The sequence below is a fragment of the Impatiens glandulifera genome, chromosome 3, assembly GCF_907164915.1.
Source record: "Impatiens glandulifera chromosome 3, dImpGla2.1, whole genome shotgun sequence".
In the NCBI taxonomy this organism is placed as follows: domain Eukaryota; kingdom Viridiplantae; phylum Streptophyta; class Magnoliopsida; order Ericales; family Balsaminaceae; genus Impatiens; species Impatiens glandulifera.
This window is the reverse complement of record NC_061864.1, coordinates 208,097-221,755: the sequence shown is the minus strand read 5'-3', so window position 1 is coordinate 221,755 and position 13,659 is coordinate 208,097. Positions and strand designations below refer to the sequence as shown.

At 34.4% G+C, this 13,659-nt stretch overlaps 2 protein-coding genes across 6 annotated transcripts; one reads left to right on the top strand and one right to left on the bottom strand.

Moving 5' to 3' along the window:
* The first annotated feature begins 4,265 nt into the window (after positions 1-4,265).
* On the top strand, positions 4,266-7,476 carry LOC124928648 (serine/arginine-rich splicing factor SC35-like). Of its 5 annotated transcripts, none has more exons than XM_047468891.1 (9): positions 4,266-4,467; positions 4,564-4,642; positions 4,913-4,992; positions 5,079-5,145; positions 5,421-5,492; positions 6,514-6,720; positions 6,833-6,880; positions 6,944-7,091; positions 7,176-7,476. In XM_047468891.1, the coding sequence occupies exons 1-9, from the start codon at positions 4,392-4,394 to the stop codon at positions 7,179-7,181; spliced, it is 783 nt and encodes a 260-aa protein (XP_047324847.1). In that variant the 5' UTR covers positions 4,266-4,391; the 3' UTR covers positions 7,182-7,476. The 5 variants fall into 5 exon arrangements, with proteins under 5 accessions (XP_047324847.1, XP_047324846.1, XP_047324845.1 ...); XM_047468890.1 differs by having other exon boundaries at positions 6,806-6,880; XM_047468889.1 differs by having other exon boundaries at positions 4,268-4,467; positions 6,842-7,091.
* A 2,052-nt stretch (positions 7,477-9,528) lies between these two features.
* Positions 9,529-10,923, bottom strand: LOC124932759 (ethylene-responsive transcription factor RAP2-4-like). Its single transcript, XM_047473439.1, has one exon. The coding sequence runs from the start codon at positions 10,751-10,753 to the stop codon at positions 9,668-9,670; it is 1,086 nt and encodes a 361-aa protein (XP_047329395.1). The 5' UTR covers positions 10,754-10,923; the 3' UTR covers positions 9,529-9,667.
* Positions 10,924-13,659: the final 2,736 nt, after the last annotated feature.

Below are 13,659 nucleotides of genomic sequence, written 5' to 3'. Positions count from 1 at the left end.
CTTGGTACCATGAAATAAGAACGTGTAGGTATTAGCACGCCCATCATGTATAACAGAATGATCAAACTGCCAAGGGCGACCAAGTAAAAGGTGACAAGCATCCATAGGAACCACATCACAATATACAGCATCACGATAATGGGAACCAATGGAAAAATTAACAAGTACGCGCTTGGAAACTGTAACATCCGTACCTTGACTCAGCCAGGACAGGCGATAAGGCTTGGGGTGAGGTTCAGTGGACAGACCCAGCTTCGAAACTGCAACCTCAGAAATCACATTCTCACAACTCCCAGCATCAATGATGAAGGTGCAAACTTTGCCACCGATGGTACAAGTGGAATGGAACAGATTATTGCGTAACCACTCGTTGTCAGGAGCACGAGGGGTTAAACATGATCGACGAATCACCAAAAGGGGGCCAACATCACCAAAAACATACTCCTCCGCTGCCTCATCATCATAAACATCATACACTGGGGCTGAATCTGAAGGAAGAGCAGAGTCAGGATCATCTACCTCAGTAAAAAGACCACGATTGGTGGACTTTGGGTTGCGACACTCTGCTTGGCGATGGCCAACTTCACCACAATTGAAACAACGCAAGCCACTGGGACGTCCCTGCGGGGGGGCTGTAGTGCTGCGAGGGGGGGCTGGGGTGGGATGGGCCGGCTGGGAAGAAGAACCAATGCCACTAGTGGGGACAACCTGTTTTCCAAAGCTACCTGAACCGCGCCTGGCTAGCTGTTTCTCAGCCTGTGAAGCACGCTGATGTGCCTCAGAAACAGTCAAGGGATCAAACATATTCAAAATATCCTGCAACTGGAGGCGAAGGCCACCAATATAGCGAGAAACCAACTGGAGAGGGGACTCAAACAGGTCAACACGAGCCACAAAGGTGTAAAACTCAGTGGAATAGTCATCCACGGAACGAGAACCCTGACGAAGATTCTGGAACCGCTGGTACAGGTTACGTTCGTAATTATATGGTAGAAACGCAGCCTTAATATGCTTCCTGAATTTGTCCCAATTCGTGAGCTTTGCCTTACCATGACGAACACGTGTCTGTTTCAACTGCTGCCACCATGCTTGTGCACGACCATGTAAGCGGATCGTAACAAGGGGTACACGACGATCTGCAGGAACTTCCTTGAAATTCAGAATCTCTTCAACCTGAGAAAGCCAATCAATAAACTCTTCCGGTGGTAGACTACCATCGAACTTAGGGATGTCCACCCTGAAAGCCTGCTCCCAGCGATGATTGGGGCGTTCAGGGGATCGATTCCGAAGACCACCGAGAGGGTTTTCATCTGTCATCGTAACATCATCTTCAGGGTGGTGCATGTGCATAGATGCATCCATCTGTTGCGTCAACCATTCAACCTGCCGCCTCAAATCGTTGTTATCACGGCGAAACTCAGCGTTTTCACGTCGCAACTCAGCAAGGTCACCATCATCAGCACCAGGGGTAGGGTTGCGCGGCTGTCTTCGGGGCGGCATACCTCAGGGTCGACTGGAAACTGATACCAACTGATGCAGCGTGCGTTGCTAGGATGAACCTTTATCAAGATTCGTTGATTCTTACGAATACCGAAAATTGATAGATATTGAGGAAACCTCGTTTTCTAATTAATAATCTTCCCCTCACAAAGTGTTTTAAGATTCTTTTAAATACTCAAACCCTAGCTTGCAAAAGAAGTAAACAACTTTTAATAAATTGCAAAAAAAACACCCGAAACTAATAAAAATGCGATTTTGAGCCCCTAAACGTTTCCGCCCGAAAAACACTAGGCAATCGTCGAAATCTGACACTTGCGATATATTTTCGGATGCTGCAACTTTCGCATAAACACCTCTTCGACTCGCACCGCATCACTATCTCATTTGATTTCAGTGACAATCAAAATTTGAAGTAGAACAGAAGCAAATGAATCTCTACAAAATCATACAAATTTTATGGTAAGATATATATATGTAAGAGTTTATATACATAAAAATAAAAATAAAAATTAGTTTCATTCACTTTTTTATTGAAAATTTGTGAAAACAATTTCGTCATTCTTCTTTTACACCTATTGTCAATAGTAGTAATATAAGATTCCATTAATGATTATCAATTAATTGGAAAATATGAACAATAAACAACTCAATGGAATAGATGAAAATATTATTTGAATTAAATATTTCCAACTAAATAGGATGGTTAAAGAGGATATGAAACAGAAAAAAAAAAAAAAAAAAAAACTATTATCAACCCAAATTAATAGGGTGGAAAAAGTAAATGAAACCTCTCTCATGCTAAAAAATATCATCTGAACTACTATTAAAATTAAAAATTGATATTTAACTTTTTTTTATTTTTATTTTTTTTTAAAAGACGAAAGATAAGATTGGCGGATTAGACATGGAGAATATTATTGAGTTTGAGTGTATTCTTGCTTGGTTGACCAAATTGTATTTCTTCTACCAACTGTATAATTGCGATTTTTGGATTCTAAACTATCAACTACCAACAACCCAACCCAATTATATAATACTAGTGGGGCATGTTTATGTATTTTTAATTAAACCAAAGAAATTAATACTTTGTTTTTATTTATTTTTAAATAAAAATAAATGCTATTATACATATCAATTTTGTTATAAAAAATATTTTTTTTTTAATAAAAAAATTTGGTATATAAAGAAAATTAGTATATCTTTTCACTAGTCATCCTGGACTAAACCATTTTAAAGAAATAAAAAGTAATAAGTGTTAATATTACAGAAGTTTCAACTAAATTCAAGATTTTGATTTTCATTTAAAACACAATAAATTTTAATGGAAGATACATTTAAAAATAATAATAATTTAAATATATATTATATATTATCTTATCAGCATCTTTTGTTTGCATTGCATCAACTCTTTTGTTTGCATTGCATCAACTCTGTAGGGAAATTGAATAATAAGACCTCTAATTCCAAAAAAGGCAAGAAAAAAAGGCACACGCTTGATAAACATTGTAAAGAGGGCATTTTCGCCCTGCGAAATGTTTGTCTTGCCCCTCTCGCGCTCACTTACCGTTCAAAGACGTGAAATAATGGCCAAATTTAAAAATGATCACTGTCACACATAATTTGAATTGACTTCTCGTGCATACACCGTCTCAATGTTTATTTGGCAGATATTGGGATAGACACCGTCTCAATGTTTATTTGGCAGATATTGGGATAGAGAGATGGAGTCGTGCATTTTCCACCGGTAAACGATACAATCAAATGACAAACAATTACGTCGAGAGTTTTAATAGTTAGAGTAGGGAAGCTAGAAAGTATCACATATCAACCTTAGCTGACTATTTAAGATTCACAATACAACAATGAGTTCATAATAGAAGAGAAAAAACGAATGATCACAAAGAATATTTATCTCAATATTATGAAAAGTTTTTACGTGAGAAAGCTGAGAATGTTAGAACTGTATAACGTCAATCCACTTAACCGATTCGAGTTTTATGTGCATGACGGTGAATCTAATTTTAAAGTTAACTTACACGAAATGACTTGTAGTTGTAGGATATTTTATGTATTTGGTCTTCTTTGTACTCATGTCCTAGTTGCTGTCCGTACACGAAAATTGGATCCCTATGACTTTTGCTCAAAGTAACAATTACTCACATGTTTAATCGCGATAGTGGTAAATCGTTTACAATAAATCGCAATAGTTGTAAATCGAGTATTTCCATTAACGCGAAATAACACTCACGCGTTTCATCTAAAACGCATGAGTTCATAAACACGATTCAGATGAGAACGCTTATTTCGCGTCTTTGAGCGGTAAGTGGGCGCGAGGGGGGCAAAACGAACATTTCGCAGGACAAAAATGTCATTTTTGTAAGATTTATCATCGTGAGCTTTTAAAATTAAGGGTCTTATTATTTCATCCATTTTTTCACTCTTTGTAACTAATAAAATAAGGATAATACTTTTTTTTTGGGTGAAATTATCTAAATATGAGGCCATTCAACTCGGATGGATATGGGCTTAACACCTAACCAAAGTCCAAAGATGGATGGATGGACATTAGAGCTTTTTAGCCCGACGAACCAAAGTCTAAAGATGGATGGATGGATATGGACATTGAGAAACTTTTTAGCTCGACAATCCAAGGTTTTATTTGAGTTTTTATTTCAATTAACAATATTTATTTGAGAAGTAATAATAGTTTATTAATTTGAAATGAGGGTTATACTATAATTTAATTTGGAGAGAACAAGATAAACAAATCTCAATCGGTTGAAATTCTTCTAGAGATATCTATCTATTTAATCTATCATCGGGAATTCCTTCCTTGGAGACAGAAACCCTAGCTTTCTCACACCACACTTACTACACAACTAACAGAAGATATGTCGCACTTCGGAAGATCCGGTCCTCCGGATATCAAAGACACATTCTCTCTTCTCGTTCTCAACATCACCTTCCGTCTGTTGTTTTCTTTTCTTTTCTTTTCTTTTCTTTTTACTGCTAATTTGGGATTATTCCTCATTATCTATTCCTGTTTTTCTGATTCTTCAATAGGAACATCTGCGGACGATTTGTTTCCCCTATTCGACAAGTATGGAAAAGTTGTAGACGTTTTTATTCCCAGAGATCGAAGGTTCGTTTACCCTCTGCTCTCTTTCTTGATGGATCTTGTAATAGATACATTTTCTCAATTATTCTTTCCTATAGAAGAAATGCCATCTCCCAGCATTATTTTATTCTAATTAGGTTTTCAAGTATTTGTGTATGCATGCCCTAGTGTGTTGTATGTCTATCACTTAAGCACATGCTAAGATATATACATATTATCATACTTGAAAACATTTTTCAGAAAATTACGTCTCTTATTTTAAAATGGGGTTTTGCTTATATTGTCTTCCCTCAGGACTGGAGATTCGCGTGGCTTTGCATTTGTTAGATACAAATATGCCGATGAGGCCCAGAAAGCAGTTGAGAAGCTTGATGGTGATTTTCTGTAATCATTCCACATTTCATGTTAATATTCATTCTCGATAGTATCAGTTTGTATCTGTTCTATTCTATTCTTTCAGGAAGGGTTGTTGATGGCAGGGAGATAATGGTCCAGTTTGCCAAGTATGGTCCAAATGCTGAAAGAATGTTAGTGCCTCTTTTTTTTTTTTTTTTTTTTTTTTTTTTTTTTTTTCTTTTTTTTTTTTTCCATTTTAGTGAGTCATCATGACATTTGGCCTCCAGTTCCCACGATTTAATGCAAGATTCATCCTCCTAATTTCTTTGTTTGTGTGATCACTCTTTATCATATCAAACATGTGAGCTGTTTGAGGCTGCAGTTCTTTTAACACTATTTTGTTAAGTAATCTGTGTATTAAAACATCTAAGCACGTATGTGATTGTTCATTTTTCTGTTTATTCAGTCAGAAAGGAAGGATAGAAGAACCATTATCAAGATCACGAGGCAGGTCAAGAAGCCGAAGCCCCCGTCCAAGGTCAGATACTTTTCTCTGCAAATGTAGATAAATCATTGTGTAAATAGAAAGTGAGTTTTCTTTGTAATATCATTTTCCTTTATAAATAAGTAGAGTTTCAGCTGTTGAAGTTACATAAGACACCTGTGGTGCGGTTTCTAGATTTGTTCCTGATCTCAACATGCTGTGATAAAAAAATTAACTGTGCATAAGTTATTTGTATATGTTGACGCCAAGGACCGAGTAGGGAAACTTAATGAGTTTCCTGCAAAAAGACCTCTGATGCATCTGCCTGTTCATCTCCTCTTGTTTAGAGAAAACTTGCAAGGATTTCTACTTTTTAATTTTTGAAAAAGTTACACGCCTTTATAACTTTTGCAAGGGAAACTTCAATTTTTATCTCTGATTTTCCTGTGAATGTGCCGCAATTCTCCAGGTATGGAATTTTTTTATTAACCTATTCAATTTACTTGGATTTTGCATAATGCCTTAGTACCATGGTAATGATTATTTGTTGAGACTTTCATTAAAACTACCGTAGAACTCAAAAGCACGGTTTAAAAGATAAACATCAGAGAATAAATAAATAAAGGGGAAAGGGAAATGAAATAATCGAAGACAAGAAAAAAAAGGCATCATCACTTCTTTCCCAAATCATAATCATTAGCTAGTACTTGCATCTCATACACAAAAAGTGGCCGAGCTCTCCTTCATTGCCAAGATGAGCTGCTAGTATTATAAGAGGAGTTATGAATGGCTTTGCCACAAAATAATTTGTGGGCGTTCATGATCAAATTGGAACTCAAGAAATGAATGAAATTCATATGGTTTTCTATTTCTGGTTATCTGTATGGATGAAGAGCCACTATGTAACTGTTCTGGTGAATTACTTTTTTTGTAGTAGTTTGCAATTTTGAGGCCTTGTAACTTCAGTCTGATCAAGTATTCTTGACCTGTAAATCTGTCTGTAACTATATTTTTGAGCATCCTCTTTTTATTCTGAATCATTTGACATTTCTATTCGTGTTGTAATCAATTTCAGGTATAAGGATGACAACAGGGACAAAGATGATCGTAGGGCAAGTCGCAGCAGTAGAGGTGGATATGATCGTGACAGTCGTTATGAAAGAGAACGTGACTACCGTCGTCGAAGCAGGAGTCGCAGTGGAAGCCCTAGTATTCGCAAAAGAAGTTCATACAAAGATGAAAGGCAGAGTAGGAGTCGAAGCCCGAGTAGATCCCGTGGAAGGTATATATATATATATATTCTGTACATGCATTATTTCTTATGGTATTTTTCTTAATATAGTTACTTATTTTTTTATATACCAAAGTGCTTCTCCTGATCGTCGTGGTGCTAGTCCTCGTAGGAACCTGTCTCCTCGCAGGTCATCTCTATCTCCTCGCAGGTCATCTCCATCTCCTCGCAGGTCATCTCCATCTCCTCGCAGGTCATCTCCATCTCTGCGCAGGTCATCTCCATCTCCTCGTAGGTCACCCCTATCCAAGAGTGTAAGTCCTATTGCTCGCAATGGCAAAGAACGCTCACCCACTCCTGAAAGGTCACCACGTGGTAGGACTGCTGATTCAAGAAGTCCTTCTCCTCGTTCTGACGGTGATGTAAGTGTATGTCTTCCATTGATAGACTGATTTAGGTTTCACTGGGACTGATTTGTTTTATCTCCTATCTACTTTCATCTGTAGGAGTAAAGCAGCTATATGATGGATTGATTTTCAACTGCCTTTCGGCTCATCTTACATCGTTGTTTAGATGCATCTCTTCTCAAAACATTAAGGACATTTTTTTTATGTTACTGTCAGCTTAACTAAATGCTTGAATAGTTGTCGGGAACATTTCAGATATTGTTTTTTTTGGTTGTTGTATGGGATGCTTTATCTGGTTAGTATTAGCTGTAGTACTCTTCTATCCATACATAATTCTTGTATTGCTTAGTTTTTCTACAGTTTACTGAATTTTGTGATAACTGCTATTGATTGTTCTTGACATGGAGTTCTATGTTCTTCTACCTTGCATAGTGAGTTGCTGCAATGGTTAATCCTGGCCAAATGGCTGATGATGTAGCAGCAGCTGTTGATGCTGTCTTTACTTAACAGTTGCTTGATGTTTAATGCTGTATTGAAAAGGCGGTTCGATTTCTTTGCAAAATTTGGTGTTGATGGATATGGTAAGATCTAAAAGTTCACTGAAGAAATTAACAAGTTGCATGGTGGTTACTTAATTTTCACCCGATTTTCATTTCTTGTTTATGTGTGGAAATGACTGTTAGTAGCTGATGACCCAAAACAGTAACCTGGACGAAGTTCCAAATCTGTTATTAGATTGTAGCTGTTGCAGTCAAAATCCTGAAGTTTGAGCAGGAAATAGTATTTATGAGCTGCACATGGTTTGTTTGTTTGCTGTTAAAAATGGTAAAAGATTGATGATATAGGTTTTACCCAATTGGGGATGCATGTTTTATTGTTGGTTGCATGCATGCATGTATAACTTTGACCTAATACCAATTGAATACTTTTATACAGCATGAGGTGGTGGGGTATATAGGTGAAGTGATTAGTTGATGAGTTATTGCTGTTCTGTCGCATATAGGCTGCTGTTGATTGTTTTTTGCGATTACCAACCATTGCGGGCGGGCAAGCCATGGTGTGTCATCTTCTGATAGCTGTTGTGCTGGTCATCTTTTAGAGCATATGAAGAAAGCTAAGTTTTCCTTAAATTGGGTTATTTATCTTCTTCCTTAAACAGAGGTAGTTGATGAGATTGAGTCATATATATTTGTGGTGTTGTGGAGAGATCCTGTGTAGTCCTGTTATTATTAGGTCATTTTTTTACCTACCTACATACTAGAATTTGTCTTCTATAGATGATATGGTTTGCAATTGCTTGTGTTTAGGGAATAATTTTTGGTCAAAATAGTTTGGAACTTAAGATGGGGGATTGTTGTACCCATTGAGATTCTAGGGTAATTTGAATATGCTAGATTTATTATTATTATTATTATTATTATTATTATTGGATAGTCGTGCATTCATGAGTCACCTGCCCTACTATACTTTGCTGATTCCATCTGATGGGTGACAAATTTAAAGTGATTTGATTGATAGATATAGGTAAAAATCTCAGAAAATCCGAAATCGGAGAGACCCATCTCCTCCTGATGAGTTTGATTGATTTTTCTAGATGGCGAATTGAAACAATGTTTGTTGTTCCTTGTTCTCTCGCATCAAAGAAAAAAAGAAAAAGAAAGAAAGAAAGGAGATCTCTGAGGATCTATTTATTTACCAATTTATCAAATACATTTCCATGCCCAGAAGAAGGGCTTGCTTGAGTCATATAATCATAAATCATCATCCATTTTCGAATATTTTTACCATGTAAAATTATTAATAATAATTTGAAATGATCGGAAGTGATTATAACAATGTTAACATTAGTTAAGGCATTGATTGAATATTGGGAAGGGTATTTAAGTCATTATAATAATTCCTTTTATGTCATTGGTATATAGGATAGTGACTACAAAAGTTATTTGTCGCTTCTCCCGTTAATTATATATATTGGCCTTTTTTTAGTTGAACCAATAACACATGTAATTGTGTTTTTATTTTTATGTGTCTAATTTAATTTAATGATAAACTATTCATTATTATAGAATCGAGATTTATTTAGATCGAATGCATTTTTTTTTTAATACTTGTAAACTTTTTCTTGTAATATTTTTAAAAATAACTTAAAAGTGATACATTTTAATATACAGAGGCAGCAAGAAAAAAGAAAAATAATCAAACAATCCGCAAATGAAAGAAAGACAAGAAAATCGGATCATTTTCTTAGTTAACAAGTAACATTTTTCCTTTATACTAAGTCCATAATTAATATAAGCAACTAATTAAGTATTTATTTGAAACTTGAAGATAATAATAATAATATATTTGATTACAAATAAGTGAATTTACATTTTCTTTTAATTAACACAAAAGAAAAGAAGGAGGAGGAGGAGGATCATTACAAATATTTGATCCCCACCCACAACTACTACTTGAATGAAACTTTGAAAACTAAACCCTAAAATACCCACAAGAATAAATAAATGTTGTAGAAAAAGAAGCAGGCGGCCGGCCGGCAATTTATAAAAAAACTTCAATTGCAGCGGTGTGCCCTGTTAATATTATTATTACTACTGTATTGAGGCCCAATCAATCTCGAATGATGGATACTTGTTGAACGTCGTGGTGGTGTTGATATTTTCCCAATCCGATTCTTCCTCCATTGTGAATTCCGGTAATACGGGATCCGTGCCGGTTCCGGTTCCGGTTGAGTCCTCCTCCTCCGACGAAGCTTTGGCAACAACGGAAACCTCTTCCTCTTCCTCCCTCTTCGTTGTCGTCGTGGTCGTCGTTGGCGGAGGAAGCAGCAGCGACGTCTTCTTCTTGCTTACGGTTTTTTTAGGTTTGAATTTCTTTCCATCAAGACTCTTCCCCTCCGCCAAGTTCTGGCAGATTACCCGGAGCTTGGCGTCGACGGCAGAGTGAAGTGGCTTGTAGTAGTCGCCGAATTCGCCGGAAATGTGAGATCCAGTGTGCCGGAGATGAGGAAAGTTGAGCTTAGCAAGATCTCCCCTTAGCTGATACGCCGCCTTGTCGTAAGCAAGAGCCGCCTCTTGGGCTGTGTCGAAAGTGCCGAGCCAGAGTCGGGTCCGGTTCTTGGGCAAACGAATCTCCGCCACCCATTTTCCCCAGTGCCTTTGCCTAACACCTCTGTAGAGCTTAGCCGCCGGTTTCATGCTACTACTCAAAAACCCGAGGTAGCTCTGCTGCTGCTGCTCCTGCTCCTGTAACAATGCAAATGGAGCTGCTGCTTCCAGAGTTGGGTCGGACAAGTGTTGCCCAATCTGAGATGGGTTTTGGTAATCGAAAGCAAATGAAACGTCGGAGTGGTCCATAATATGATATTGATGGGTGGAGGAGAAGTCTTGAGAATAAATATGGGTTGCAGAAACAGAAACAGTCGGGTAGGGTTGTTCATAAAATGATGATAATAATGATGATGATGATGATGATGAGAAGAAGAGGGGGGCAGCAGAGTTAGCAGGGAATGGAGAAGAAGTCGACAACAAAACAGAAGAAGAAGAAGAATATGTAGTAGTACTAGTAGTACTACTAGTAGTAGAAGAAGCACCTTTCATAAAAGGTTCAAGTGCTTCCATGAGCTCATCTCCCATGAAATGGGTTGAATTATTCCAAAAGTCCATTGTTGCTGCCATTTTTTATGAAGAAAAAAAAGAAAAGAAGAAAAACTGCTTGTTGTTTCTTATATTAAAAAAAAAAAAACAAGATTTTTAAGGATCAAAGTGGATTTTGTTATAAAAATATAAATCCTCCAGAGATCGATCAACCAACCAACCTAGAGGCAACAAAAACAAGCCTCTGAGGTGATTTTGATAATAAAAAAATTAAGAAGAAGAAATAGCAATACTACTACTACTATACATAATGATAATGATGGTAATAAAAGAAAACATGGTAGCTAGCTAATTATTAAAATGAAATACTTTTTCTTTTATATATATATATATGTTACACCTGAATTCCTCCTTCCTAGAAACCTTTGTCTAATTTTGTCCCATTTCAAATAATAATTAAATGTTTTGTTTTGTTTTGGGTGAGTAACAGATGATTTGCAGAGTAAGATGTTTCAGAACAGAACAGAACAGAACGGGGATTAGAATCAAAGAAGAAGGAGAAGAAAGAAAGAAAGAATGAAACACAATAATAATATTAGAAATCAGAATAATATCGGAATTGGAGCTCTTTCTCTCTCTCTCTCTCACACACTCACACCTCTATCTCTCTTATCTCTTTCTCACACCTCCCTCTCTCTCTATTTCTCTCTCCCTCTCTCTCTCTCCCTCTCTCTCTTTCTCTCTTTCTCTTGTTTGATCAGGTGTGGCGAAAGGCTGTCCCCATTAAGTGCCATATATAGAAGAAGAAGAAGAACCCAGGTTCATTATTTATTTATTTATCAAATCTCTTTCCCGTCTCTCTCTTTTTCCATTTGCATTATTATTTTTATTTTTTTATGTCCAGTCAGCTCCAATGGGTTGTGACGTCACCCCATCCATGCTGGAAATAGATCACTATTATCATTATTATTATTATTATTATTATTATTATTATTATTGATTGCATATTCCGGCTTTATGTTTACAATTTCCTCTATCCATGTCTAACTTATTTCATCTTGCCTTATTTACATTTTTTTATATTATTTCATTAAAACCTAATTAAATTTTATTTTCTTTGAATTATTTTCATTTTATAAAAATAAATTAATTATTATTTTAATTAATTGAGTGATTAAATAGTTTGAAAAAATTAAGACATCATATATATATATATATATATAAAAAAAAAATTTATATTTTAAATATTAAATTTTTTCCGACAAGACTATACCTAGTTCTAACGGGGAATTAATTAAGATGGTCTTAATTAGGGTGGTGGTTAATTAGTTGGTTTATTTTACATTCTAATAATTAGAAAGAAAGACGTCTTTCTAAAATTAGGTGCTCTTTTTATCTAATAATAATAATAATAATAATAATAATAATAATAATAATAATAATAATAATAACACTCAAGTGATTTTGCAAATTTTACAAAAGAATGTTGTACGTATGTTCAGAATGGGTAAGAGCATCTCCAGCGCCTGTGCCCGCATGGGACAGTGTGGAAAAGAGTAGGTCATTGATTTTTTTCATTTTTTGCATTGTAGATAAAAGCAAAAAGAGGGCAGTGCCCTCTATGCCGGTCATGCCCTCCTCTGACTTTTTCATCATTATATAATATAATATATTATATAATATAGGAATATTAGTTATATATTTAATTATAATATTTTTTCTTACTATTTTTAAGTAACATTATAATAACATTAAATAAATATATATTCTAAAGTTTTACTATAAAATAGGAATATTAATTATAAATTAAATAATAATAATATTAATTATATATTTAATTATAAAAATATTATAATATTTTATTATAATATAAAAATATTAATTATATATTCTCAAATTTTCCTATAATATAGGAATATATGTTATATATTCTCAAATTTATTCGTTTTTAATATTATAATATATTTTAAATTATAAAAATACTTTATATTTTCTATTAATTATATTAATATGTCTTAAGGGTGAAATTTTAAATTCTCCTATAATATATATAATACAGGAATATTACTTATAAATATATCTAATTAATAAATATATTTTTTAAATAAATTAATATATTTTTTATTAATTATATTAACACGTGAGTTTAAAATCTCAAATTTTCCTATAATATAGCTATAATATAGGAATATTAGTTATAATATTCCTATATTATAAATTAGTTATTTATTTAAAATATTATAAATAAAATTTATTATTTAGATAAGAGGGCGGGCGGGTGGAAGCATTGGAGTGTTTTGGACAACTACAATGTGTGTCCGTTTTCTGCTGATGTGGAATATTGATTTCACAAAATAAGAGGGCAGAGGTCCTGTGCGCTGTTGATGCTCTAATAGTTTGGTTATTTTGGGATTATGTAAATAATAATAATTTTGACTGTTTTGCCCTAGGAGAACCGTAAGTAGATCTTGTTATCCACGTAACATTGAGATCTTTCTGATAAATTAAATGTTCAATCATAGCTTTCCATATATATATATATATATATATATATATATATATATATATATATATATATATATATATATATTTTAATTTTATAGCTTTTGGAGTATATAAATATCTTATGTAATTTCTTTTTGATGAACTTCTATTATTTTTGTCATCACTTAATTTGTAATCATTCTAAGATGGCATATCACATATGTGATTTTTACATTATTGTCGTTAATGACAAAATAATTGTTTTTATAAAATCAAAATAATAATAGAAAAAAAAACAGAGAGTTTGAGGTGAAGAAAAATGTTGATACTATAATTGTTCTCTTGAAAAACATCGATTTAAACTTATTATATTTTGTTTTCACTTAGTGGCAATAAATAATTCTATAATTTTTTAAAACTATTTTTATATATAGAGTATGATCATGAGAATTGGGTTCCATCACAATATCGTTCCTCTTTCAATCTCTTAAATAAACAACCAA

What these genes read in the sequence shown, in the direction of transcription:
- LOC124932759 (XM_047473439.1), bottom strand. Translation starts at nt 10,753, where the DNA reads ATGGCAGCAACAATGGACTTTTGGAATAATTCAACCCATTTCATGGGA.
- LOC124928648 (XM_047468886.1), top strand. Translation starts at nt 4,392, where the DNA reads ATGTCGCACTTCGGAAGATCCGGTCCTCCGGATATCAAAGACACATTC. An exon ending in TTTATTCCCAGAGATCGAAG is followed by an intron (nt 4,643 to 4,912) that starts GTTCGTTTACCC and finishes GTCTTCCCTCAG; the next exon opens with GACTGGAGATTCGCGTGGCT. An exon ending in AGCAGTTGAGAAGCTTGATG is followed by an intron (nt 4,993 to 5,078) that starts GTGATTTTCTGT and finishes CTATTCTTTCAG; the next exon opens with GAAGGGTTGTTGATGGCAGG.